The sequence below is a fragment of the Pyricularia grisea genome, assembly GCF_004355905.1.
Source record: "Pyricularia grisea strain NI907 chromosome Unknown Pyricularia_grisea_NI907_Scaffold_7, whole genome shotgun sequence".
In the NCBI taxonomy this organism is placed as follows: domain Eukaryota; kingdom Fungi; phylum Ascomycota; class Sordariomycetes; order Magnaporthales; family Pyriculariaceae; genus Pyricularia; species Pyricularia grisea.
In genome coordinates this window covers 3,325,773-3,353,505 of record NW_022156720.1, presented here as the reverse complement: position 1 = coordinate 3,353,505, position 27,733 = coordinate 3,325,773, and the positions used below count along the sequence as shown (strand labels likewise).

Below are 27,733 nucleotides of genomic sequence, written 5' to 3'. Positions count from 1 at the left end.
CGAAAAAATAAAAGAAGTCAATGAGGAGCTTGACTGTTTGAGTGTTATAATCAGACAGATTTATCTGGCCAGCTTGGCTTTCCTACGAACATACTGGGGGCCAAATGAACACATATACTGTGTTAGTCTTTGACTGAGAGCTCCACAGAGAAGTTACTGACCTGCATGTTTACTCTGAAAGCAGCTTCTACAAATTCTGAACGCGGACAAACGATGGCTTTATGGACCCTGTATGCCTCGTTGCCGCATAAAATAGTCAAATCACTGTGTTCGCCTTTTTCAAGAAGCCTATAACGATTGGCTGTCAGCTAGGCTCATTTGGTTCTTGTGATTGCCAGCTTAGTTATCAAGTATCTCTCGTACCTTGCCATGGACCTTCTAAGGGCGTTTTCTAGAGTTGACTCCATCTTATTGTGAATTGTTCGACCTGCAGCCGCAGCAAAGGGAATTTCTTCACCCGGGAGAAGATATACTCAAGCCTCTTATAAGACACGGAATATGTCGCGCGTATCGTGCACCCGGTGTTGGCTAATGCTCATTTATCACGGGAGTTACGTCCCATGCATGGACTAACGCTCATAATCATCCTAGCCACACAAGGATGAGATATGTGGGGTCCTTTACCATCCCAATGTGCTGAAGTAAACCTTAAACTTACTAATCGGCCGGACGTCTCGCCGATGTGCGCCATTTTTTTGCGTGGGGTGAAAATTAAAGACTTAACTTGTACCAAAAGAAAATCTTCATTTCTGCAACTCCTCGTTGATATGATGACAGTGCCCCGAAAGCCCGGTCTGATAGTCATCGACGCGTACTTCAACAGGTATTGCATCCTCTTATGCTGAAGCTGCGATCACATGATTGACATGATTGGACGATTATACGCTTTAGAGCGGGGTAACCTAGAGGTTTTCTCATCACCCCTTCACTCGTGTCTTAATAGTTGATTTTATACGGAGTCAATACTAAACCATCTCGTGGGGGTGAAATTTCTGCGCCAAACTTTTGGCACTAAAGCTGATTATAAGTTGCGCTTATTGTCCCATAACAAATGCCATTGTCTAGTGTCACAGCCGCCCAAAAGAAACGCGGTCATTCACTCTGCAGGATAACCAACCGCCCGATGAATTCGCTCGCTAAAGCGACGAAAAGACAACTGAGGGTAGCATTCCGGCACTCAACTGGAATATATTTGTGTCGATTAGCACTTTACAAGATTTTTCGCCCTAACTGCTTTACGAATGCGGTGTGGGTTGACAAAAAGAGGGCATGCAGTCTTTTGGGGGTATTGCCGCTTGCTACCTTTGGACATTTGGTAAATGGGCGAAAAATCACCTCAGCGCCGCGATACCTTTCAAAAAAGTCAAACCTTTGCACAGCCTCGTTGGCGAATTATTTTAAATTATGGCAGCTACCAACGACCTAATTTAGCATAAACGGTTATTTTTCGCTTTTTAAAGTTTTATCGAAATATTGTTTTTTTTTACAAGGCTGTGTTATATATATATGGGCGACGATGACGCATCTGAGAAAATCTACCCAGATGCCACTGTTTTTACATCCGGCCAAACCTGTGGTCCTGTCTCTACCTATATAGCACGCCAGGGGAGCTATTAAGTCGATGCTATCTGCATTGATCAGATCAACACTGGCAAGAGGACGATCCAAGTCCGACATATGGGCCAGACCTACAGGCAAGCTCAAAACGTGTCTGCCTGGCTGGGACTGCGGCGTCTGCCAGATTATTTGACCCCGACTCCAATGCATTATCTGATCAAAACTCTCGATGTCGATGAGCTTGAATGGCATGATTCTAATGCTCGATCCGGAAAACCGTCCATACTGATCTCGCTTCTGGGTTATTCAAGAATTACTTTTGGCCCGCCACGTGGAAATTCCAATGAGCTCGGCGTGGTGATTAAAGCTTTTTCAAGAAGCTTGTGCGGCTACCTACACCAAGCAACCCAAAATAGTAGCTCGGAGTTAAATTCGGCAGATGAAAAGAGAAAAACAATCAAGCATAGATAAATCCAGGATACATCCCATAGTGACAGTAAAGGTCTGCCGACACTCCGGCTGACTTTAACTTTACTATAGTTTGACGGCAGTGCGGTCTGAAGTTTAAATTATATTTGTAACAGTACACTGGGATCATTGAAGACAAGCTTTTTGATCTTACATGGGAAATCCACTTGTTTAGAAGCGAAACGAAATAGAACGTCGACTACAAACGTTGTAGAAATCGATACGTGTCGATCACTAGATAACTAGGTACCATTCCACGACTTAGCCATATTGTAGCCTTTTTGCCACGGTCTACACACCATTTTTTTGGTCCATCCAGGGTTTGCGATTTTGGAGCATAACAGTCAAAAGGTTTAGCACTGAAAAGCTTGCTAAATTTTGACTGTGGTGCTTTTCGGTATATAACGCCTGAGCAGCCTGAACAGCGACTGAGCAGCGACTGAACACACTGAACAACGCCTGAGCAGCCCCTGAACAAGGTGAGCCACAACTGAGCGCGGGTGAATTTTGCCTGAACAGCCTGAGCAAAAGCAGGGTGGGTCACACGGTAGATGCCAGGGATGCAGTGGTCCAGATTCGGCGCAGATAACATATTGTATAACTATGTATTAATTCACTTCTTGGCATATATTCCTCTAGTATAGTACCTGGCTAGCCGCTCTGAGCCATCATCACAAATCGCGTGACCAAGTCGCACTCAGTCATTTTGAGCATCAAGCTTACATATTCTTAGTCAAACCGAGCGGGCCATAAATTCAAAGCTATATAGAGTGCGGGGGCTCATGTCATGAGCCTTGCTGATGCTTTCTGAGCTGTGAACCTCTGGACTTCTTCGTCGTACAGGGAAGTTTGCGTTAAGAAGGTCGCAACAAGGCCAGCCATCATGGAAATCTCGTCGTCAAACTGGCTGTTCCTATCCCAGGCACCCCCTCCTCCGTCGTCGATGAGCGATATGGGCTTACTGTCCTGCAGCATGGCACACAACGCTTTCAAGTGAAACATGGTTCGAAACCTGCCAGCCGACTCTTCTTCACCGAGCACGGTTGAGGATAAGTCTGTAGATATGTGGTCGACTGATGCCAGCACGAACGAAGCGCAGATGATTGCAGATATGCAGTCCGGTCGTCTTTTTCTAACCACGGCCTGCTGGTTTTCACCCTCATGCTCAATTTGAAGTGCGACAAGTTCCCCGATGGCAAGGTTGTAATGTCGCAGCAGTACCTCGAGGTCACGGGCGCGCCCGGAATGGTCCGCCGCTGGGAAGAATGAATGTCGCACTGCATAACTTGCGGCCAGCACCGCTTGTCGCACGCATGGCTCAGACATGCTGATCTTGATTATAAAATCGAGAGCTTCAGTGTCGTTGAAGATGAGATCCACGGAGCCCATCCGCTGGTTGGCGTAAAAGGAAAACATTTCGAGTTCTTGCTGGGTCAAATCGGGCAACAATGCCGGCCGGGCCCGGACGATCGTGGCACTCCCGGGGGCGACTTGGTTTTGCCGTGGAACTTTTACGATGGTGACTTGGGCAGAGAACTCGCAGTCCCATCCTTCGATGAGACAACCGCCACATTTCGGTTTGACCTCGTCGCACTTTTTGCGTCTTTGTTTGCAGGTCAGGCAGCCGGTTCTGCTTTTAGTGCGGCCTTCCGCACCCGGGCGCGTGAACTTTTGCCGTTTGCTTTTACGCTTGTCTGGCATTGTGACTTTGGGGATGGGGGTGCTGCCTTGGGTCCACCGATGGTCGATAAGTTTGGCATGGTTATTGTCAAGTTACGAGCAGAAAGAAGTTGTGAATTGGAATGCTTGGCTGTGATCAGCGTTTAGTACTATTAGCTTTGGTGGGGAATTCCATCCTCAGGTACCTCGGTACCCTTACAGCCTTGGTACCGGAGGTACAGTATTGGCAAATTGAAATGACGGACAAATCGTTGGTACAGGAAATAACTCTTTGTAGTTCCAACAGATTTTGTGGGTGACAACGACTGGGATGGAAAAAAAAAAAAAACAATACTTGTTTCCAAAACGGTGGCTATATTTGGACTTGTGCAGTGCAGTGAAATTGAAATTTCTTCCAATGACGTAGATAACTGTCTAAGGTTGGTGCTACATGGTAGGTGCAGGCATTGAAACTTTTAAGGTTTGGATCTGTGGGTGGGAGCGCTATCACGTATTGTGTGGATTTTTGTTATGGTTTGTCACATTTGTACCGGCAGGATTGTAGCACGGTATCCATTTCTGGGTTATTTAGCGATTTATACGGAATAAATAACCACACCCCATGTCAAATACAAGCCGCGAATCTCACTGCTTGGGCTGACATCTGACTGCTTGGTCTCGATGACAAACAGGCACACACGCAAGCTGTTAGTTAACGAGACAGTCAAGTGCAACGATACTTTACGGCTACCGCCACAGACGTAACAAAAAGCGTGGACTAAAACGGATCCCCACCGCAGTTATACCCCTTCATACCAACAACGTCTACGGGGGACGTGGGAGATTCTACGTCTAGACTTCTCTCTGGAGGGGAGCGGTGAAACGACTTGATGGACGAGTGGAATTTCAATTTGGCTTACCTTGCGTCATTCTATTATGTTGCTCAATCGCAATAGCGTATATACCACTTGCTCAAATACAATTTTGCCGAATATCTCCACGTGATTTACAAAATTATGGCCTGTATTCAACAGCTCTTCAATGACTGTTGGCATTCACGCATTATGGGACACTCCCCAAGCTTCCGTGAAAGGGTATAATAGTCGTTTCTGGACAACAGCTCTGGCGTTTCCGCGTAAGATGGAATTTCATCTATATAGATATCTAGGCATGTTGAGCATTAGCGGGAGTCCCATCAGCCCTCATGCCGTGGTGTGTGGTGGTTGCATTTACTATCTGTCTAGAATGAAACACGCTCATGGTTGCCTCTTCTCAACGTACACCGGCCAGGAGTGAGGCACGGCCACAAAGGCAGCCTTGTAGCTCCATTCTTGACCTGGGGTGACCTGACGAATATTGTAGTCACGGATGATGGTGGCCGTGAGTTTAGACAACTCCATCTTGGCGATATAATGTCCAGGACACGACTCGTATCCGGCGCCGAACTAGACGAACGGTCAGCAAACGACCACAATCACAAAGACTCACCAGCCAGATCAAGGGAGGATGGTTGAGAGAAGAAACAGTACGCACAGTCAAGATATACCTATCGAGGCGGGCCGCATCGTCTCGCAGCCAGCGGTCGGGGTTGAACTCACGCGCGTCGGGGCCCCAGATCTCGGTCGACATGTGAATGACCCAGGGGTTGACGGAGATGACGGTGCCGGGCGGAAAGTAGCGGCCGCCGATCTCGAGCCCACCGGGGGCGGGGGCAACACGCGGCAGGCCGATGGCGACGGGGCTGTGGATGCGCAACGCCTCCTTGACGCAGGCCTGCAGGTACGGCAGCTGCTGGGCGTCGGCGTATGCCACCACGCGCGTGCCGCACCGGCCCTCCGCCACCGCCGCTGCCATCTCGGCCCGCACCCGCGCCAGCGCCTCCGGTGCCCGCAGCAGGTGGTACACGAACGACTGCACTCCCGTGGACACCGTGTCGGACCCCGCCACAACCGTGTTGGTCGTCTGCGCTTGGATGTTCTGCGACGGGTTGTTGGAGATTGAGTTAGGTGGAGGGTCGGTGTGTTTGGGTGTGGGAGCTCGGATGCAGCCGGGATAGAAGAGAAGGGGGATGATAGACTGACCTTCAGATTCAGCCGCTCGGGCGACTGCTTCATGGTGCGGAACCAGTGCGCGACCAAGTCGAAGCGGGCATCGGGGTCCTTGTGCCGCTCATCAATGGCCTGCATGCACTTGCGGTAAACGCCGCCCGTGGGTAGGAGGCCCAGCCACGTCATGACGGGGTTCGTAAGCAATAGGTTCCGGAGCCGCCGGAAGTAGGGGGTCACGGCCCCCAGGAGGGTCAGTTTGGCGTTGTCGCGGATCGTGTTGCCGATGTCGCGGCCCTCTTCAATCTGTGAAAATTTTGCCCAAGCAAGGGCGCGTGTTAGTTGTCCGCGACTCCGTTACCCCCCAGGACTCCACCAAGGCCGAATACTTACGAATCCGAAAGGTTTTGAGAAAACCACCTCGCCTACAATATCCAGCGTGGTATACGACAGATACTCGTCTAAATCCATGGGTTTACCGTCACGCGCAAATACATCCATCCAGTTCATGAGCCGCTCGATAAGCCGACCGACGGCCTCTTCGGACTGTAAGACGTTGGCTGTTGGTTTTTATTTGTTTTGTTAAGTTGAATACTCTGGACAGACCCCGGCTCCCGCCCTCAAAACCAAAAATATGGTAGAACCCACTTACATAGTGCATAGCCCGGCGACAACGCCTTGGACAATTCCATCTTGGCGCGGGGGTCGAGGATGGACATCGGGGAGACATAGCGCCAGTCTGGGATGGTGAAGCCGGCATACCAGTAGCCTTTGGTCAACGGAGCTAGGAACACCTTCCGCACGGCGTCCGGGTGAGAGATGCTGACCTCGTCGGGCGCGACGCGGACGAAATGGCCTGGTAGGGTCGCGAGGAATTAGCAGGAATGGAGGAGGGAAAGAGACAGTAGGAATGGAGACAAACTATAAACAAAGAAAAAAAAGAAAAAAGAAAAAAAAGGGGCGATTCCCAAATAAACTTCCATACCGTACTGGTCATGTAGGGCGACTAGCGTGAGGTTCTGATCCCCCTTCAAGATCCGGTGGATATGCCATAGTCTTGTGAGCTTGGCCAGGAACGGCCCGGGTACGTCACGCAGATGTGAGAAGAAATACCGCCACAGCAGGACGCTGGCCGTGAGCAAGCCGAGTTGAGTCGCCAAGGCGGGCCAGCTCGCGAGCGCCATCACTGCCATCGGCGGCGCACCGCCTGTGAAAAACACCATAATGGGATTGGCCGAATGGGGCGGTGACGAACGTAGGGGACTGTTGTGGTTTCTCATTCGCTGAGTTTGGATGCAGTTGAGATCACCTGTTTAAGTATAGTGGGAGCCGGGCATATAGTAAATAGGGGAAAACAGGTAAGGATATAAGCATAAAACGCCGATATAGGGGCGGTTGGCAGGTAATTGAAAACAACAGAGACTTGTACCAAGTTCGAGGAGGTAGTGAATTAATACCCCTCATCACAGGCGCATGCAACCACTGCGGATTGTAATCCCTGCCAGAACCATGTTGAAGTTAATGCTGACGGGATAGTACATTGGGGCCCGATCGGCGTGTTTTGGCAAGTGCTGACAGCTTGGTGTATTTGGGGCATAATCGGCGTGTTTCTAGCAATGCTCGTGGGGCAAGGGAGACTGGGCAACGAAATAGCCTGTGTATGATCAGTACGGCCATTGATTCTGCACACCATACTGCCGGTATTGCCTGACAGACTTACAAGGATACACGGCACAACTGCCTTGACATATGCCAAGAAGGATGCAATTTGCATCATAAGAGCGAGCAAATAACTCAGGAGTCACCATCAGAGTGAACAAAAATTCGGGATCTATATCATTGAAACCCCTTTTCTGGTTAACTCCTCTGATGTAGATCCGTTACTGGTACTTTGCGTAATACCAGAAAAGGGATTCTAAGGTGGCGAGCACCGCTCGTAAAGAAGCGTTGGACTCTAGCACAATTTCATAGCTCTCCTCATTGGCTTTATATGCTACTTGAACCATGTCGAAACGATACTAAAACAAATAACCAAATAGCTGCGGCTCCTATGTACTGAGATATCGAATCTTTTTCCAGTACGCAACATATGCACCAAGCAAGGGCTTATCTAGCGCCTCCAGCCCGCGCAACCGATCTGAAAGCTTAGCCGCGGCTTGTGTATCCAGCACCACCTCGCCGCAAGCAATGGCTTCAAAGCCCTTCTTGAAGAACAAGTAAAGCTGTTGCACGGGGAACTCCTCTTCGTTGCTTTCTCGGCGTGCCACCTCCTCCAGCCACGTGTCAAATGGCAGTGAGGGTTCTGGGAGACCCAATTCCTTGCTCAAAAAGCTCATCACGTCGTTCCAGGGCTGCCGCACAGGATTCTCCAAGTGTAGCACTGTGGGCAGCTTATCCGAGCCCAACGCGACATCTACGACGGCGCTTGCCACATCGTCGACCGGAATCCACGATAGAGTCTGTATGTACACCATGTCAGCTTGAACGAAACCACATCAGGGCCAAAAGGTTCTGTCTAAGGAAGGCAGCTTACCCCATTCAATCGAGGGAGGCTGCCCAAGTTCTGCCCAGACTTGAGAAGCATGGGCACCTGCTCCTTCTCGTTCCACACACCCGAGTGTCTGGCACCCGTCATCTGGCCGCAACGAATGAAGGTAACATCCAACAGGTCAGGGAAGTCCCTCGCCGCGTTTTCCAATATCTTTTCACAGACAAGCTTGCCGTCGGCGTACCCAACGCCGCACGCTGAGCTTTCAACCGGTACCGGGGCTTCTGGGATCGGCACGCCACCGCTGCCGAGCCCGATGCGCGCAACGGCGGCGATGGACGAGACGAACGCAAACCTCACGACTGCACGGCCCCGTCCGTGGGTGGAAAACTCCAGCAGGTTCCGGAGGAAGGCAAACTGTGGGTGGAACCCCCGCAGCGGGAGGAGGTAGTTCATGGGCCAGGCGGCGTGGACGACGTGCGTCACCATGCCCTGTAAGCCTGCGTAGGCCATGGGGTTGAGGCCGAGCCGGGCCGCTGCCGGGTCGACCTCGATGGTGGCGACCTTGGCCCACTCGGGCTCACCTAGCTGCAAACCCCTGGCCTTGAGGAGACCGCGGTCAAAGGGGCTGCCGCCTGGCATTGGTTGAGCGTTGGTGCCACGCTCCTTTCGCACGAGGCAGATGACACGCGCCACGTCAGGGTGGCGGGCGAGGTCTGCTACGCAGTGCGCGCCCAGACTGCCGGAACTGCCCGTCAGGAGGACGACAGCCGGACCTGGGGCGCTGGGTGGTCTCCTCTCGGCTGCGTCCGTCGGCGGGGTGAGGAGGCGGAAATTTGCAATACATTCATTCACCTCGGAGACGGCCTCGGCAATGGATGCATCCTCTGTTACGGACCTCTGGGAGATGGCAGCCGCCATTTCGCGAATGGTTGGGTGAACGTAAAGAAACTGGGGAGGGATAAGCTTGGCCGCTTCGACGCTGCTGAGGGCTGGTGTTTTGGAAACAGCCGCTACAAAGATCCGGCGCAGCTGCTGCATCTGCAGCGAGTCGACGCCCATATCGAACAGACTGGTCTCGGCGTTCCAGTCAGTCACTGGCGTGAGCGTCTTCACGTGCTGGCGGAGCAGGTCCGTCAAGCTCTCCTCCAAGCGGTCCATGTCCAATGGCTCGGTCGCCTGAGTGGCCGCCTGGAGCAGCTTCTCATAAACCTGGTCAATCTCGTGAGCGAATAGCGCGCAGGCCTCCTTGCGCGCTATGGATCCCTTGTCGGTCCGTGGCATGTGCCTGCCCGTGGGGATGATGACAATAGCATCAGCCGAGGGCACGTGGGCCGAACTGTCCATTTTGGCGCCCGCCGCCTGGACGACGGCCCAGACGGACTCACGGAAAGCCTCCATCGCCGCCTCGTCACTCGGAACGAGCTCCTGCTGAGGCTCGACGATGACGCCCAGGTGGAAGCGGTTGTGGCCAAAAGCCACAGCAGCCTTGACGGCGGGCGCCTCGTTCAGCATGGACTCGAGGATGAGTGGATCGGCCTTCTCGCCCGTGGCGAGCACGATGATGTCGTCGTCACGCCCCACGGCGGCATAATCCGTCTCGGGGTACCTCTCGTTGCGCACCAGCTGGTCCGCAATCTCGAACGCCTCCTTCCCGCCCGGCGGGAACACGGCCAGCCGGAAGCGGCGCTCGCCGCCCCGCGGCTCCAGCTCCGTGACCCGGTACGCGATGTCGCGGCGCAGGCGGAAAAAGTGCCAGTCGTAGTCGTCGGACGGCACAAACGTGAGCGACAACGGCCCCGTCTCCGTTACGCCGTAAAAGTTGAGCAGCCGCACGCCACCCGCAGCAAGCCGATCCCCCACCCCGACGCCCAGCGCGGCGCCACCGGTGCCCACAAAGTCCAGGGGCGCGAGAGCCTTGATGCCCTCACCGTCCGGCAGGTTGCACATGTCGTCCAGGAGCATGGGTACCGTCATCATGGAGCGGGCGCCGGTTCGGTGGATGAGGTCCACGAGGGATCGGGCATTGGGGATGCCATCGCTCGCGGGGAAGAGCGTCGTCTTGCCTGCCGCCATAGACAGCGCCGGCGCGACGAGGCCGAACCCGTGAAACATGGGCAGCGTCGTGAGGTTAAGCCCCTGCGCCTGCTCTTCGCTGTCAAACTCGTAGCAAGCCGCCGCAGATAGGAGCATGCGGTGTGTCAGAGGGATCGGCTTGGGAAGTCCCGTCGTCCCAGACGAGTGAAGCATAAGAATAGTCTCGTCCAATGCCTTTGGCTTACCCAGAGAAGGACTGGCGACGCCCAGGGCGGGGCTCAAAAACGCGTCATATGGCTTGCTGACGATAACCTTGGTGCCCTTAGACACCAGGCCGTCGAGCACCGCCTTGAGACCAATGCTGAACCTCGGGGAGGTTATGAGAGCCTTGGCACCCACAGCTTTGAGAAGCGCCTCTATCGCAACGAGTGGCAGTCGTGGAGAGAGTACTAGCGGCTGTTGCAGGCGGAAAAGTAACTCATGAGCTTAGGTTCGCACAGAGGAGGCAATGAATGAGTACCCACCGGCGTTTCCACGCTGACTAGAGCGAACTCATGGACCACCAAGCCAAAGTCGCTTTCCATCAGGAGCGCTACAGGCTCACCTGGCGTGAACGGCGCCAATGCGCAGCGCACCCAATCGGCGCACCGTGACACGGCATCTTTGAACTCGGCGTGCGTCACGGTGTTTAGTGATCCATCGGCTTTGGCCTGAACGCAAAACGGATGCGATGCATTGTGAACCGAGTTGAAGTTGATCAGTTCCGTGAGTGACTGTACGCGACTTTCATCCTGGTCGGCCAACAAGTTGTCGGACGTGACGTCGAATTTTGCTTTCACAAAGACCTTCATGGTGTGTGCAATTTCACTGTCTGATACAAGCTACCGTCTCTTCTGTGCGGTGGAAAACTGACAGATATTACATTAAATGTCTCGTCTCGATGATATCGTTGGGTCGGGGAGTAAATATCTGGGCGCATGGAATCCTCCGAGATCAGAAAGGCGAAGATGTATTGATCACTTACTTGCATATTCTCGGTGGTTTTCAGGGGCGGGAAGATTGCTTACTTGTTATTTGCAGCAGGGGTGGGATTCCCAAAACGACTTACAAGGTGGTCAGACTCCTGTCGGCGGTTTTCCACCCTAGACTTCTGGATTTTGAGGCTCAAGGATGCAGGTTTGTAAATAAATAAAAAATAAAAAAACTCAGTATTTAGGAAATTGTCTGATATTTTCTGGAAATATGTGTGCCTCAAACAGTCAAATCCCGCCAATATTATTTGCCCCTGTTCTCTGTGGCTGGCTTTTCCTACTTGTCTTCAACCTTGACGCATAATCTTACCCAAGAAATATCCCCTGTGGCCCCAGATATCCCAGATAGCGTGATGGCGAACCAGGTTCCATCTCCGCCAGCCAAATCCGGGCCCAAGCCGACCCTGACAGACGTCGGCTATCTGCCCCCAACGCGAGGCCTCTTGTCAACGCTGCCAGCCTCGTGGGCCCCGTACGCCGAGCTGATTCGGCTGCACCAACCCCACGGCATCTTTATCGTCGGGTTCCCGCATGTCGTCGGGCTCATGTACGCCGCCTCGGTGCTGGAGACGCCGATGCCCCCGGCGGCACTGTGGGAGCGTGCCACCGTCTTGTCGAGCTGGGTCTTCTTCTCTCGCAGTGCCGGGTGCGCGTGGAACGACATCATCGACCAGGATCTCGACCGTCAGACGGCCCGGTGTCGCAACCGGCCCGTCGCACGTGGCGCCATCTCTACTCCCCACGCCCTCATCTACACCTTCTTCCTGTACGCAGCCGCACTGGCGCCACTGTGGTGGTTCTTGCCATCCGAGTGCACCTGGTCTGCATTTGTGTCCATAGCGCTGTCTCTCATCTACCCCTTCGGCAAGCGTTTCACCCACTTCGCGCAGGTGATGCTAGGCACGGCGCTGGGGTCGACCATTTTCCTAACGGCCTACAGCGTGGGCCTGCCCGCCCTGACATCCTCGGCGTGGCTGCTGCCGACCGGCTGCCTCACCGCGACGATCGTGCTGCTGGTCGTCTTCTACGACACGGTGTACGCGCGCGCCGACACGGCCGACGACCTCCGCTCGGGCGTCAAGGGCATGGCCGTGCGCTACCGCCACAACATCGAGGGCCTCTTCCTCGTCCTCACGGCCGGCATCGTCGGGCTCCTGACCGTGCTCGGCCGCGTCGTCGGAATGCATCGGCCATACTACGTCTTTGCCGTCGCAGGGCTCGCCGCCTCCCTCCTCGCCCTCGTAGCCCTCACCCGCTGGAACCTGCTACCCAGCTGGGCTGGGTCGTCGGCGTGGTTGTATGCTTTTGGTATTGCGAACTTGGTTGCTGGTTTTGGTAGTGAGTATCTTTTGCGTTGGCATTTTGTTTGAGTTTGGAGGAAAAGGGCCTAATGTTCGATCGGGGGTTGAAAACTTTCCGAATTGTTTAAAGAACAGTGATTTTGTGACATACACACATTAGGACAGATCACTCTCATGTGGTTTAAAAACACAAGGGTGCGGAGGGTCCCATGAACGCAATATATTCGTCTAAAGACAGGGCTAGTCTGCATATTCAAGCGTGTTATTTGATTCCGCCTCCCGGTAGCCCGTCATATACACGGCAGTTGGTGCAGGCAGGAGCCAGGGTTTAATCAGGAAACTACCTAACGAGCCTCTGCTGAAGCTCTTCTGTGCTCCTCAAAATTTCCTCCTCCCTTTGCCTCAAATCCTCCCAAGTACATTCCAAGAGGTTTCGTCCGGTTCCTCGACCCGGTCCTCTCGCCACAGTGTCCCGCCCGGTGAGCAGAGCGAGGCTGTTGTCCGAATCCAGGTCACTGTTGCGATCCCTTTTGTCCTCGGGGAAAACGGCTTCACGCAAAAGCTTGAAGAGACAGTGAACTGTGTGGACCGCGAGCGACGTTTCGAGCAAGGTCAACAAGAATTTGGTATCGCGTCCGGTCTTGACGTCTTCACCACTGCAATCCCCGTTCTGGGCCCGGAGTCTCTCAAGCACGAGCTCGAAAACGCTCAGAAACCCTGCGTAACAGGCCAAGAACAGCAGGACGAGGGTCGAGTCGAGTGCTACCCCCGTCATGTGCCGTTTGCAGTGGCTGCTGCTGGCGTGTTGGCACACGGTGACACTGGATGCGGAAGAAGCAAGTGGGCTTCCGCCGCCGACCTCTCTGGTTGACATTTTGCTGTCGTCTTGGAGGTTGGAATCCAAATTTTTGGTTGTCGATGACCGGGTTGTCGGTGGATCTTGCCCCTGATGGAGTGAAATCTGTCGGGCCATCTCAACCAGCTCGCTGGCGAGGCCCGCCACTCCCTTCAAGGCCACGACGCTGGCTGAGGCGCCGTCTTTTGCAAACCCCGCTGCCGCCTCGCTGATTCGCAAGCTGATCCCGCATAACCTCTCGTGGCAGCTCCGTGTACCGGCCGCCGGTAGTGATGTGGAAACTGGCTGCTGCTCCCAGCCTAACGGAGTCTGTGAGACGGATGCACTCTTGTTGCTGCTGGGCGCGCTAGGATTCAATGCAACATCCCCAACGTTGCAGGCACCAAGACATTGGAATGGAGTCGTCGCGCCGTCATTGGTGCCAGACTCGAGTACGTCGCCATCACTGCCGACAGGGGAGCGGGCGGCCGTGAGGAATGGCTCTTGGAAATACCTCTCGACATCCCGAGAGGAAAAGGGGCTGAACCCAAAGTTGGGAGGTAGTGGCGTTCTGAAGCCTAGCGACAGCGTGCTAGACGGTTCCCAGGTTTCAATCTCGGTGAGATTAAAGTGAAATGGTGTCATATCCGGCGTTGGGTAGACCCTCGGTGATTGGAGGCATGGTTGCACCGTCACCTCGGTGCTGCTGGGCTCCGAGCTGCCGGTAAGCACGGCCGGGGTTGGGTTGACAGCGCGACTTTCGGCTTGTTCATGTGACCGGCCATATTGATCTGACCTATGGTGGTGGTGATGGTGGTTATGGAAATCCTCACAACTCGGCGCTTTCCTCTTCACATTCTTTGCCGGCCTTCCCACCTTGCCGCGGAGACCCAGAACGCAGGGGATTTGTGCTTTGAGGCATCGGGAACATGGCTCGTCTAGGCCGGTTCCATCTTCGTTTTGCACCGTCCGACTGCACCGAACCTTGTGGGCATGACACCGGTCACACGCAGAGCGTAGAGGTTGCTCCTGGTCGGTAATTGAACCGTCCATACTGGCCAGGGTAAAAAGGCAATTTCACCAAGAAAAACGTAGCAGTGAGGGTCATCTGTCACACGAACCTTGCATAGAAGCGAAGAGGGCCTGTGGGCAATCTATTAAGCCAGAAAACACGACTAAATTAGAAACACCCATCTCTCAAAGCAGCCTTCTCAACAGTAAGGACCAGAGGGTTGAGAATACCTAAACCCCGCCTGCCCGCCCCCAATATTTGGCGACCCCTAAAGACAAGCGTGGACGGGCCGGTGCGTCGGCTAATGGACTAGGTTCTAGCTTTTCCGAAGAAAAAAGTAGGAGCAAGGCAAGGCTGAGCAGCAGATAGATATTGTTGCCCCCCCGCGCCACATCATGTAGGTGCCATGTTCACGCAGAATGAGGTAAGCCCTAGGGTGCATCTAGGCAGTCAGTGATTGGGGTAGAGCTTTTTGAGTGTGCGGGGGTTTGCCTCTAAGAGAAAATAAAGCCCGGAAATGCAGTGCCAAGCACCTGTTTCAGAGGGTACCTGGTATGCAGTAAGTGATCGTCCATAGATAACAAGGATCGCATCCTTTCCCAACCCCAAAGGAGCACCCTCGGCTCAGATCGGTCTGGTTCACCAGAAATTCGGTCTGCTTAAGCGAGATTCTCATGTATGCGAGATAATTTGGGATTCCTGATAATGCGCCAAAATCTTCACATACCACAGTTGAAATTACAATGTTCTCTTCCATTTTAAATAGCATAACCGAACAAGAAATTCTGAGCTATCCAAGCAAAAGAGATTGTCTGTATATTGATTTTCAAAAAAGTTTGATTAGTCTCCGATAATGAAGGCGGCTGGAATCATTCAAACACCTGGTGGCCTGGTCGGCTTACTGCCTAGGCTTAGCGTTTGCATCTGGATCCTCCTCTCAAACCATTCATAAGGGATGACAAAACCTAGTAGGAGGCTAACTATCCGGTGCCGTTCATTTAAGCTGTGCCCTATTCCTTTCTGCAAATTTTATTAGTGCGGATAGATGTAGTGAGCATCAACTGCATCCAACTCCTTGTCCTCGCACTTTGAACAAATCGGAAGGCAGCCAATGGACCCGTGGCGAACTCTACCGGGGAGAAAACAGTCGACTTCTTTAGATAGCGGACAATAGCTTGCAGATCTTCCAAGGCTTTTACGCGTGAACAAGCTAGGATAAGATACAGCCTAATTACACAAGATTACCTATCTGCAAGTAGGAAATACAGTAGTGTTACCTCTGCACATCTTGGCATGCAGGCAACCTCGAGGCTCAGCAGCCCTCAACGATAAGCAAACACAAATATACTCAAAAAAAAGAATGTAGAAAATTGGTTTTTTTTTTTTTTTTTAAAAAAAAAAAAAAAAAAAAAAAAAAAAAAAAAAAAAAGTCCTAACATCCCAAGAATCCACCGCTTGCCTCCTCCAAACCGCGCAGGACAAACTCATATGCAGGCTCAATGTACCTCTCCCAACCCTCGCAGCCAGGGGCGAGATCAAGGTCAAAGATGTGCCGCGCCCCGCCGACCGACACAAAGCACGCATCCACCCCCTCCTCCCTCGCGGCGGCGACAAACTCCTCCGCCTTGGCGTGCGGCGCAACCTCGTCCCGGTCGCCAAAGACCACGCACGTCGGGGTGCGGTAGCGGCCACGGCGCAGCTGCGCCAGCGGGCTGAAGGCTGCCGCGCGCGCCTCGTCGGGGTACGGTAGGGTGTCGGGTCCTGAGCCCTGGCCGCCGCCGGCGAGCGGGTCGTCGTTGAATAGGAGCGCCATGCCGCGGTCTTCCTTGATCAGCGCGAGAACGAGCTCGGAGCGCGGGTCGCCAGGTTGTAGCCAGCCCAGCTTTGTTGTGTCTTTTTCCATGTTTAGAATGTGCTGCGTGGTCTGTGGTGGTGGTGTCCATGATGCGGTAGAGGTTAGCACTAGCTTCTTTCCAGGGTGGGAACTTCCAACAGAAAAGCTGCCAAGGTAAAACTTACGGGCTTTTTCGGTAGCAAGCGAATAATCTCACCGAGAGACATGGTTCGAGGGTGGAATTCGGCGCCCATGTTGATTGGTTCTTTGCACGTGTTAGCTCATCTAAATAGCCTTGGACCATGTTCAATACACAGAAAACCAAAAAGGACAACCTACCCTGTGGATCGTACGAAACGGGACAGTAAAAGGCGAGTATTGACGCAGGCGCACTACCACCAGCCTGCTCGACCGTCCAGGCCGTGGTCATGGCTAGGGTGCCACCGGTCGACCACCCGACCACGACGTACCTCGACCTATCAACAGTGATGCCTTTGGGCTTCATGATTTCAGGCAAGACGTTCTGCGCCCACAGGCATGCATCCCGCGCATCGGTCATGGCTCCATCAAGGACGTTGACCTGGGGGCACAGCCGGTGGTCTATACTAATGGGTAGCAATCCGTGGGCCAGCAGGTGTTTGGTCTGCCGTGTCCTGACCGCTTTGCGCGAGAGGGTGAGGAACCCGCCACCGTGGATCATGATAGCTGTGTCAAACAGCAAAAGTATTATAAAATCAGCAACCAGATCCAGAAACCAAAAAAAGACACTTGCTTCTCGTGACCAAGGTGTTTACTTACCTACACACATGGAACTGGTGGGCGTCTTAGTTGGCACGTAGACGTCGGCGAGAATCTCGAGCCCGTCAACCCGCTTGTAGACGTATTGCTCAACCGCAAAGCGCGAATCGAGAGCCTGTTTTGGTCTCGCCCACGTCGTCGTCATCTTCGCCGTCTCGTGGACTTCGTGCGGGTTCCAGTCGTCGCTACAGGGGGAAGCCGTCGACAGCCGAGTGCTGTCGGATCCCAGATGCGACGGTGTTGAAGTGCCGCTGCTGCTGCTACCAGAGCCGGACAGCTGGTCCACTAGAAACTGCAGAGTGCGGGAGCTGAGGTCGCCGGCCCCGTCCAGCTGTAGGCCTAGTTTGGTCTGCAACTCATCCGCCAGCTCGATCGACGCCAGAGAGTCCAAGCCCATGCTCCCCAGCGTCTCGGCAGTCTCCATGTCTTCAACTGCCACGCCGGTGTAGGCTGAGACGAGAGATAGGAGCTGCGAAGCAAGATCCTCTGTGTTTTTTAAGCTCTCGTCCAAGCCTGCTTTTAAAATGGCAACGAAACCTTGGTCTTGTTTGCCCTGGATTCCGACTTGGCTTTCCTTGGTCAAACAAGGCAGTGTCTTGGCTGTAACCATCGATGGGTTCGCGCTCTCGAGAAGTTGTTTTATTGTGGCGGCTTTCACTTTTACAAAGCGAATGTCCGTCGCTGAAAAGACCACCTCACCCGCTTCCGACAAGACGAAAACATCGCCGCTCGTAGTCTTGGAATCCACAACAGTGTACGTCGCATACGCCTTCCAGTCGTGATAATCGCTGCCAAAGTCCACGGGCGCTAGCTCCATGCTGCCGATGCTGGAAGCGACATAGATGTTATCGTCACAACTCCCCATCGCTGCAGTCTCACAGATGGTGCTGTGATTGACCAACAGGCCGAGAACCTGGATGAAAGCGTCGATGGTGATGGCATCGTAAAAATCCATGACTGAGCTCTCTGACGCGGAGAAGCTTGACTTGGGTGTTCTTATGGATGCTACTGCCTCTCTTGGGCCCAGGATGATGTCGCGAATGCCCCTCATCAGATCTGTGTACTCGACGACACGGGAAAACAGCTGATAGGCTGTTGCTCTCTTGAATGATTCGGCGTACTTGTCATTCTCCAGTCGTTCCATCTTGCTCTTCAGAGCCTGTCCGCTTGGCTGGTAGTCTCTGCCGCTGAACGGGCCACTTGCTATGGAGATGTCGCCTTCTGAGTGCGTACAGGAGGCGCCAGACTTCATAGCAAAGTGAAAGGAAGTCCCGGATGCATCCGCTGTGGGATCGCGAGCCCAAGTCAAACTAAGTTGCACTGCCAGTTCGTGGTCACAGCCGAGCGGTCGGCTGAAAAAGGTGTTCCGAATTGTCAACATCTTGCCTCGGGTAGACTTTCCAAGCTGCTCCAGCGCCATGACGGCGGCTTCCGTATACACAGAGGCGGGACATAATGGTAGTCCACGTACAGAATGGCCCCGCACGATTCTGTCGTAGCGCTCAGTAGTGGTGTCCAAGGTGAAGTGGTGTGTGTCCGACACTGCACCACAGCTTTTGCCCTCGTACGTGATCAGTGCCGGGACCTTGAAGGTGTCGTCGGGACCAATGCCCGTGTCGCTGCCTTGGTTGAGGGTGTTGTTATGCGTCTTTTTGTTGTGCTCTTCCACTGCGCGGTCGGCATACTGCAGCCAGTGCTTGGAGCTCTCAAAACTGTAAGACGGAAGCCAGACGTGACGCAAACCGCTTTCTACCGGCGTTAGGAACGTCCAGCTCGTACTTGGGAGACCCTCACGCCATATCTCAGCAGCAGCCGCCTCGGGCGCCGTCACCGCCACAAAAGTATGCAATGCCGGGTTTGGAGCGGCTCTCCTGGCCATGGGAACGATGGGCGTACCGATTCCTGCCTCCACCCAAATGCAAGGGCCGAGCCGAGCCTCTAGGCGGTGGACTGCATCAGAAAAGTATACTGCTTTCCTGGCATGGTTCACCAAGTACCCCTCAGCAGCTACCTGACTCCCAAAGTCGACCGGGTCTTTGGTGCTCGTCTCCAGAGGGATTAAAGGCGGTCGGAATGTAATTTCCTTCTCGACATGGGACAATCCTTCGAGGAGTGAATCGGTGAATTTCGAGTGAAAGCCGTGCGTCACATCAACACGGTGGAATCGAATACCACTATAGCGATCGTCCTCCTCCAGCACCTTGATGGCGGCTTGGATGTCCGCCCGCGAGCCCACTACAACGTGGCTGTTGACGCTGTTATGGCATGCCACCTCTAGCCCACCGCCATCCGCGACGTCGCCAATCATGGCCAAAACCCTGTCTAGCGGCGCATGCACGGCCACCATTGCTCCTCCCTCCGGGCCCCATCGGCCCTTGATGAGTTCCGCGCGCAGGTAAACAACCTTGAGCATGTCCTCGAGGGACCACACCCCCGAGACGGCGAGTGCCGCCAGCTCGCCCAGGCTGTGGCCCACGATGGCCGCCACGTCGAGCCCGCCCTCGATCCAGCAGCGCGCGCAGGCGTACTGCACCGCCACAAGGCCACACTGGAGGATGCTCGGGTCGGAGATGGGCTCGGATTGGTGCAGAGCTCCCGACATGATGTCCGGACCACCGAGGGAGAGTAGGATGCGGTTGCAGACATGGAGATGGTGGGTGAGGCGAGGGTTGTCGCGCAGAGTTGCGGGGTCGAGGCTAATGGTAGTGCCGCTTTGACCAGAGAAGGCGAGGACGACCTTCTTCTTTTTCGTCTTGGAATGTGACACGATTGCTCGTGCATCCAAGCTTCGCAGCTGCTCAATGAGGCTTGCCATATCGTCGGTGACTGTCTTCCAGCGAAAGCGGTGGTGCTTGCGGCGTTGACTGAGCGTGTAGGCCACGTCGCCCAGTGATATGTCGTCCACTGGTTGCGTGAGATATTTGGCCAGGGCTTGGGCTTGTCTTGACACGCTTGTGGCGGTGGCGCCGCTGAGAAAGATTGGATGCCGGGTCCCAGATGCGAGCAACCTGGCCGGGTTGGGTGTTGTCGAGTCGCTGGCGTCGTCTTGACACCATTCGGCACAGAAGATGGCTGAGTTGCTCCCAGACGCACCATAGCTGCTGATGCATGCCACTCTTCTCCCTGGAGGACTCCACTCGACTGTTTCCGTGGGGATTACAACCTTGTCCGGCTCAAGCGACGTTATGTTGCGGTTGAGCTTACGGAACCCACCTAGTGGCGGAATACCCCCATGCCGAATCATGGCGAGGACTTTCAGTAGACCTGCCGCGCCTGCTGCCGTCTCGCTGTGTCCAATGTTGGCCTTGAGTGAGCCGACATAGACAGGACTTTGTCGCTGGGGCCCGCCAAAGACCTGGCGGATACTCGACATCTCGATGGGATCACCAACACGCGTCCCCGTCCCGTGGGCCTCGATGTACGAAATGTCTTCTGGTTCCCAGCCCGACTGATTGAGTAGCTTTCGGTAAAGCTCTTTCTGAGCCCTCCCGTCCGGCACCGTGATGCCCGGCGCGTGCACGCCGCCCTGGTTCGTGGCCACGGCAGGTATGACACCCATGATGTTATCACGGTCAAGGACAGCCTGGCGCAGCGGCTTCAAGGCTACCAGACACACACCATCGGCGCGGCAATACCCGTCGGCGGCGTCGTCGAACGGCTTGCACTGGCCCGTCGGGCTCAGAAAGTTCGCTCGAGCCAAGTCGAAGTAGTTGTGCACGCCCGTGATGATGTTGACGCCCCCAGCCAGCGCCATGGTGCACTCGCCGGCCTGCAGTGCGCGGACCGCCCGATGCACCGCCACCAGCGAGGCGGAGCAAGCCGTGTCGATGACCTCGGAGGGCCCCGTCCAGCCAAAATGGTAGCTGATCTTGCCCGACAGGAACGCCCGGATTGTGCTCGTGGCCGTAAAGGCCGACGGCGTGCGGGCGCTCGTGTTCTCCAGGTACTCGGTGTAGCTGGCTCCAATAAAGCAGCCGACGGGATCCCCACGGGCCCGGCTGTGGTTGCGCAGATATCCGCTCGAGTCCATGGCTTCGAAGGCCGTCTCGAGCAGAAGTCGCTGCTGGGGGTCCATATCAGCTGCCTCGCGCGGGCTGATGCCGAAGAAGGCATGGTCGAATGCTGCTGCGTCGTCGAGAAAGTTGCCGTAGAACTCACGCTTGGCTATCCACTCTGGGCTTTGCAAGGCGCGGTATGTCTGCTTTGGATCACACCTCTCGGGGCGGAGTTTCTCCAACCGGCTTTCCCCCTTTGAGATGATCTCCCACAATTCGTCCAGAGAGTTTGCGCCGGGTAGTCGGAAGCCGACACCAACAATAGCTATGGCGTCATCCGGGAAACCATCGGGCGTTGGTCTGAGTGACCCTGTCTCCCAGGTTGACTGCTCCTGTGAATATGAATCCATGGGCAAAAGGTGGATAGGATACCATAGTACCAACTCAAGCTCTTTTTTCCTGTCGTCATTCAAGGATAAAATGCGGTTTTCAAGTCTATTAGGCACCGTAATACTATCGTCTGCCTATCATCAAGCAGGAACCGTCAGCAAGCCAACCATGAAAAAAATCCGTCAGTCAGCCTTGGCGTTCGGCTCATATTCTAGGCTCTCAAACAAATTCGCCGAAATTTCTTGGAGGTGTAAGCTTTCGGCTGTTTTTTTTTTTTTTTTTTTTTTTTTTTTTTTTTTTTTTTTTTTTTTTACAATGACTACAGGTCGTGGGTCTTTCAGTTTCTGTGGCTCATCAACTCAAGTACCGTTGACAGCAATGTTCCGCCGTTGACAAGGCTCGGCAAGAAACTCGCCGAGACGTACACTTGAAATATTTAGATTTGCATTCATCATAAATCTACTTGGTCCATAGAAAAAGTCCCTATTTAGAATTGTAGGGTTATTCAGCAGGACTTCCCTTCGCTCAAAAACCCTTCATCCCGCATCCTTATATCATTTCTTTAGGAATGGTCAAGAAAAGCCAAGACATGACCATGACACGCGCCATTGATAGATTTCCCGACTCGGGCCGCCGCCGAGAGAAGAAAGTGCTGGTGACAGCTACCAGCCGGTGCGTATAGCCACACCCCATCCCAGCAAGCCTTTCCTAGAATGCAGGAAAATATCGATTGCGCTGACACGAGGGAAACATACAGGACCGGGACTTTCTCCCTCTACCAGGCCCTGAACATGCTGGGTTACCGCACCTACCATGCCTACGAGATGTGCAAGTCTGGCGGCCCACATGTCGACTGCTACACTGAGGCCCTGAAGGCTAAGTATCTGGGCATCGGAAAGCCCTATGGCAAGGCCGAATTCGACAAATGGTTCGGAGATTATGAGTAAGACCCGCCCCGCCAACCGTCGCCCGCCTCCTTTTAACTAACCGGAAACTCCGCATTTGCTTTTACCTTTGCCTTTGGCGCAGTGCCATCGTTGAGATCGCCGCCTTCTTCGTCGAAGAGCTGACCGAGTTCTATCCCGAGGCGATTATTATGCACGTCGAGCGTGACACCGACAAGTGGTACACGTCCGTCGTGAACACCGTCGGCCAGATGATAAATGACTGTGCCGCCTTTCCGCTGCACCAGATCCGCCTCGTGGACCCTTTTATCAACTCCTTCTGTGAGCACCACATGATTTTCGCCAAGGTGATCCACTGGAACGAAGGGCCTGAGGCGTGTAAGGAATACTACAACGAGACGTAAGTTAGACTCATATTTCCTTTCTTCCTTCTTTTTCTTCCCCTCCTATCTCATTTAATCTTGTTCAAACATTTCCAACCTTTAAACGCCCTCGATGCGGTATGCTCGGTAGATGATGGGGAGACAGGCTCAGGATAGCTCGTGGGCTGATTCTTTGGCCCCTTTTTTTTGGCTGGACGACAGAAACCGGAGGGTCCGACAGGTGGTTCCTCGAGAGAAGCTTGCCGTGTTTCGGCTGGAGGATGGTTTCGGCTGGGAACAAATCTGCCCGCGCCTCGGCAAGCCGATCCCCGCCAGGCCCTACCCCATAGGCAACGCGCCGGTGCAGTTCAAAGAGCTTGCGACGACGGAGTTGAACCCAAAGATCACCGCGGGCCTCATCAAGTTGGCCACTATAGTGCTTGTGCCGACGGTGGCAACAGGAACTTTGCTGTATACGTGCGCGTGGTGAAGCAGAATGATTTGTAGAGTTCGCCCATATGTTTTAGTTACCGACAGTTCAAACTCTTACAACCCCAAGCATGAGGTAGCTCAAAGGGCCAGGCCAGCGCAAGCTTACCTGGGGAAAAACGCAAACGGCAAACGAGGTTAATATGCACTGGTGCCATAAGTTGATATGAAACATGTTAAGTGTTTGTTCGTAGGCAGACATGCGAGTGGGTAAGCCACGTGTGGAGCCACGTGATCTCAGAACACGTAGCAGAGATTTTAAGAGATTTTTGTTGGGTCATAAATAATTACAAATAAATATATACAATATATAAAAAGACCGTTTGATTTATTATATTATTTTTACCAATCGCAGCGATTATTTTATTTCTATTAACTTAATTAATATTATCAATATAAACAATATAAATAAGTTAAATACAAATATTTAAATTAGTAATTTTTTCGGTTAACGTTATATTTGGAGTTAATAATGAAAATATTATAACAATTATAAACACCGTATACCAACGCGTTTAAAACTTGTCCAATTTATAAATTACGACCCACCCGAAAAAAAACTGTCGTTTATAAATTTGGTAACCGGAACGAAAACCTGTTTATTTTAAAATTAAAAAAAAATGTTATTTACACATATTTATTATTTGCGGAAAAGTTTAATAACAAATTTTTGGAAAAATTTGGCTAGCCTTTTATTATATACGTTTTACGGTTTATATAAAAGCAACCGTCCACCTTTTGCGGGAAAATGGGTAACGGTTAAAACGTTAAAATGTTTAAAACCATTGCATTTTTATAGTTAATAAAAAACACCTATTTTTTGCATAAAATTTAGGGCTGTTATTACGGTTTTAAAATACCGTGCCAGGCTAAGCCGGCCGGCCGAAAATGTGAAATTTTCCCAACTGAATTAAACTACGTAACCACCCTAATTTTAACCCTTTCGTAATTTTAGTCCCTGTTAAATTTGTGGTCAGGCCCGCTATTGTTAATTTATGCGTTTTATTTAATTTGGCTGAAAACCCCACCCAAAAAATACCCAGTGCAGACATTTGCTGTATGGGTCCAAAAATGGGTGCTGGCTAAGAATTCGTGGGTGATTTTTAACGTGGCCCTTTATATATATAAAGTTTTAACATTTAATTTTAAAAAGTTATAAAATAATACTCGTTCAATAAATTATAATAAGCTAAATCGTAAAAATAATATATAATATGATTATTTTCGTAATTTTATTATTTTGATTCGAATTTTAATAAATAAAAATAGCAAATTACAAATATGTTAAATAACATGACCAATATTAGGGCTATAAATATATTGGTTACACTGTTAAAAAGCCGCTATTTAATTGTATATACAAATATAATTTGGCCTCGACTGGGTAAATGGCTGAATTATTATTACAGATTAAACATAAACGTCAGGTGACAACTTTAGGGCCCTAACTATTTGTGGGTCACCCGGTCTAATTACAGTAGGTGTGCAAAATTATCGCAACCATCGCAAAATCCCACCAAAACACACGGTTTTCAAATACCAATAATCCTATTAATTAACAATTCAAATTTATAATAATTTGTATATTATCAGTTTAAAAAGGCCAAAATTTCTATAAATATAATTATTATTTCAAAATAATATTAGTTGCAAACGCAAATTTGGATTAAAATTGATCAAAGTTGAAAAAATTCCGTTATAGTGGATTATAGCGCATTTACAGTGGACACGGTTTTTCCAAATTTCCAAACTTTTATTTTAAACCTTTGTAACAAACGCCGGAAATTTGTTTATAAGATAAAATGTAAGTATATATTATATTATATAAATTTATATAAGCTGCCAAAATAAAAAAGCTGTGCCTTTTATATTAACAAAGTTGCAGCTTTGTAAATATGGTGACTTTTGGTGGGATTTTGCAATAGTTGCGTTAATTTTGCACAGGTGCTGTAGTAAAGGCGTCGTCGTAATTAAGTATTAAATTAATTTAATAATAAAATTGGTAAACAAAATTATTTAAAATTATTATTTTAAAATAAACGAGCTTTTAAATTTATAACTTCGATAATAGGAAATTGTAGCCGGAATATAAAAGAGCGACGAATAAACTTTACAACCTTTTTTGTAAAATTCGACAAAATTGCATACTTATTTTTATTGTTGTCGAATTATCGGTGATTTTAATGATCAAAATTTAAATTATTAAACGCATGAAAAAAGAAATTACCGGTGTTGGAATATAATATTATGCGTTTAATTTACTTATTAAATAGTTAATTACGGGAGCGGCCGCACTAGTTAATGAGGCGTGATTTACTTATTTAATCGATGATTCAAAAGAAACTAGATGTTTACAAGCTTATTTTTGAATTAATAAATACTTTATACACAACGTGCATATGTTTATTTTACAATAACGTTTTGTTATTCGATTAATTTAACGAAAGGCCTATTTACACCATGCTTTACAATAGCCCAATGTTATTTATTTATTATGGCCATATTTTGGCAGACTCGGCAATGTATATGTTTCTGTACCAGCTACAGAATAACCCTTTGACTTGCGAATTATTGGAACACATTTCTTGCTGGCTGGCTCCCACCTACATGGGGTAATCTTGTCGCAAAACTCCGGAAGATATATTCCCTAAAGTTCAAATTACAGTTAGAGAACGGCTGAATAACTTTCAAGTCAAGTTTTGTTTCTTACAGAACAATGTTTCCCATCAGAGGAATAAACAAGAGGTACGCCGAGTCGACTTTTAGTGTTTGGTGGAATTTTGCCGCCTATAATTTTAGGTAAGTTGTCTTCTTGGGAATATAACACTGCGGTAACACCAGCAATGTAAAAAGAGAGCAAGTAAACTCTGGAAAACTGCATTTTCCTAATTGATAAAGTTCGGGCAATTGAGGGATTTTAAGCAGTAATTTAAAAACGAAATATTGGAGGGTTTGGCGGAAGAAAAGCTTTGGTAGTGACAAAAAGGTTGAAAAGCAAACAATGGCAATTTTCAATTTATATATAAGTACGTGGGGTTCTTTTCACGTGAACTATAAATATTTAATAAAATATAAAGAGCCTTTTATTGCTGTTATTGTTAAAAATATTTCTGTCAAACAAAGCAAAATGGATGGATCAAAATATATAAATAGTGGTAAAGTAATGCAGTAATTTAAAAATAAATCATGGGAATTAAACTCTAATTATAAAGTTCAATTATATTATGGTACCTCGCGAATAATCCCTAGCCTTTCACCGTATGTAGTATGGATGGGCCTTTACCGGCTTTATTATTTGTGTGGTGATTTAAATATTTATCATGGTACATAGAGTTTTGGTTTAAACCTATTGCTGAAGTCGGCAGCGCCCACAGCACTCCATAATAAAGCCCCAGAGGCTTTTCTACCCTTACCACTATAATAATACACTCATGCTAATATTTAATTGATAATCACTTTACATTTATATGCATATTATTTATCCACAGTTGACAGGGTGGCAATTTCCTAGAGAAGGTTTTACCTCGGTTTTATAAATTTGAGACCTATTTTACAACTGTTACCATTTAAATTAATAACATAAAAATACAACCTATTATTTAGTTCATCCGCTGACCCATTCTGAGGACTAAAGGACCTTCCACCTATACTGATATAAACAATATTCAAAATAAATCAACTGTGTATATTTTGGCGGGTAAACTTCTGCGAAACTGTGCTGCGTTCACCTTTCGCTGCAACATTTATCGGGGTCTCGTCCACGGCATATTACACGCCAGGTTTAAATCGCCCAGTGTAGCCTTACTCATCTCTGTATATGGCTATAATCAACCGAAAAGATGGGACGGCTTTTGAAAGAACGATGAATAATAGCATGACAATAGGGGCAAATTACTGAGCATGTAATTTCGGCCAACGAGCATCTATCCTAATCCACTTTGCAACCCACACAGGTATTTGCATTGGGTACCATAGATATATCAACCCTACTAAGAAAACAGATCACAAACCATTAGTTCTAGGTCTAAATACCATTGCAACCATCGGTGTTCTCTTCTCGGAAAGAAAGAGTCAAAACTGTGCGTCGCACGTTCAAGTACACACATTTCCTCAAGAGCCTGCGCCCAATGTAAGTTCGGAACCACTCTATCCCAATGGCCACACCTCTAGCAGACAGCGCCGCGCCAAACCTGTGGCTGTGCCAAGGAGTCCACCAACCCCGGATTTAATCGCGTCTCTGCAGCGCGTCGTTAATTATGGTTTCTTACTCCTCTTCACTTTCGAATCTCTGTTGATAGTGCCTACTACACTGACCGTATCCAATGTTTGCCTAGCCGTGACAGTAAATATATATCCGTATCATCCAAATTGTTGAAACCAATAAACATAGCTCCAAGCCGACACATTGTATTCCGTTGGACGTTCAGTACACAATGTCGGACACAGTGCACCATCGTTTGCCACTCAGGGATCCCTTTGGAAGGGACATTGAGAATCCTGTGCGCCCTTGCCCTCCTGGCCCTAAGC

At 50.7% G+C, this 27,733-nt stretch overlaps 9 protein-coding genes across 9 annotated transcripts; 2 read left to right on the top strand and 7 right to left on the bottom strand.

Annotated features, from left to right (window-relative positions):
• Window positions 1-2,805: 2,805 nt before the first annotated feature.
• On the bottom strand, window positions 2,806-3,726 carry PgNI_10030 (uncharacterized protein; the record flags this gene model as incomplete). The annotated part of the gene is made up of 1 exon (XM_031130010.1): window positions 2,806-3,726. The coding sequence occupies one exon, from the start codon at window positions 3,724-3,726 to the stop codon at window positions 2,806-2,808; it is 921 nt and encodes a 306-aa protein (XP_030978248.1).
• Window positions 3,727-4,891: 1,165 nt separating this feature from the next.
• PgNI_10029 (uncharacterized protein) lies at window positions 4,892-5,535 on the bottom strand (the record flags this gene model as incomplete). The annotated part of the gene is made up of 2 exons (XM_031130009.1): window positions 4,892-5,129; window positions 5,218-5,535. Coding segments are annotated over 2 exons (507 nt in total), but the record flags the coding sequence as incomplete, so codon positions are not given.
• A 590-nt stretch (window positions 5,536-6,125) lies between these two features.
• PgNI_10028 (uncharacterized protein) lies at window positions 6,126-6,583 on the bottom strand (the record flags this gene model as incomplete). The annotated part of the gene is made up of 2 exons (XM_031130008.1): window positions 6,126-6,289; window positions 6,382-6,583. Coding segments are annotated over 2 exons (366 nt in total), but the record flags the coding sequence as incomplete, so codon positions are not given.
• Window positions 6,584-7,777: 1,194 nt separating this feature from the next.
• Window positions 7,778-11,105, bottom strand: PgNI_10027 (uncharacterized protein; the record flags this gene model as incomplete). Its single annotated transcript, XM_031130007.1, has 3 exons — window positions 7,778-8,188; window positions 8,263-10,710; window positions 10,779-11,105. 3 exons carry the CDS (start codon window positions 11,103-11,105, stop codon window positions 7,778-7,780), a joined length of 3,186 nt encoding a protein of 1,061 aa, XP_030977763.1.
• Window positions 11,106-11,638: 533 nt separating this feature from the next.
• On the top strand, window positions 11,639-13,457 carry PgNI_10026 (uncharacterized protein; the record flags this gene model as incomplete). Its single annotated transcript, XM_031130006.1, has 2 exons — window positions 11,639-12,623; window positions 13,015-13,457. The coding sequence occupies 2 exons, from the start codon at window positions 11,639-11,641 to the stop codon at window positions 13,455-13,457; spliced, it is 1,428 nt and encodes a 475-aa protein (XP_030977762.1).
• Window positions 12,927-14,474, bottom strand: PgNI_10025 (uncharacterized protein; the record flags this gene model as incomplete). The annotated part of the gene is made up of 1 exon (XM_031130005.1): window positions 12,927-14,474. One exon carries the CDS (start codon window positions 14,472-14,474, stop codon window positions 12,927-12,929), a length of 1,548 nt encoding a protein of 515 aa, XP_030977761.1.
• Window positions 14,475-15,865: 1,391 nt separating this feature from the next.
• Window positions 15,866-21,452, bottom strand: PgNI_10024 (uncharacterized protein; the record flags this gene model as incomplete). Its single annotated transcript, XM_031130004.1, has 4 exons — window positions 15,866-16,357; window positions 16,453-16,532; window positions 16,607-16,972; window positions 17,066-21,452. Coding segments are annotated over 4 exons (5,325 nt in total), but the record flags the coding sequence as incomplete, so codon positions are not given.
• Window positions 21,453-22,026: 574 nt separating this feature from the next.
• PgNI_10023 (uncharacterized protein) lies at window positions 22,027-23,207 on the top strand (the record flags this gene model as incomplete). Its single annotated transcript, XM_031130003.1, has 4 exons — window positions 22,027-22,122; window positions 22,208-22,393; window positions 22,480-22,755; window positions 22,940-23,207. The coding sequence occupies exons 1-4, from the start codon at window positions 22,040-22,042 to the stop codon at window positions 23,205-23,207; spliced, it is 813 nt and encodes a 270-aa protein (XP_030977759.1). The 5' UTR covers window positions 22,027-22,039.
• Window positions 23,208-25,898: 2,691 nt separating this feature from the next.
• Window positions 25,899-26,087, bottom strand: PgNI_10022 (uncharacterized protein; the record flags this gene model as incomplete). Its single annotated transcript, XM_031130002.1, has 1 exon — window positions 25,899-26,087. The coding sequence occupies one exon, from the start codon at window positions 26,085-26,087 to the stop codon at window positions 25,899-25,901; it is 189 nt and encodes a 62-aa protein (XP_030977758.1).
• Window positions 26,088-27,733: the final 1,646 nt, after the last annotated feature.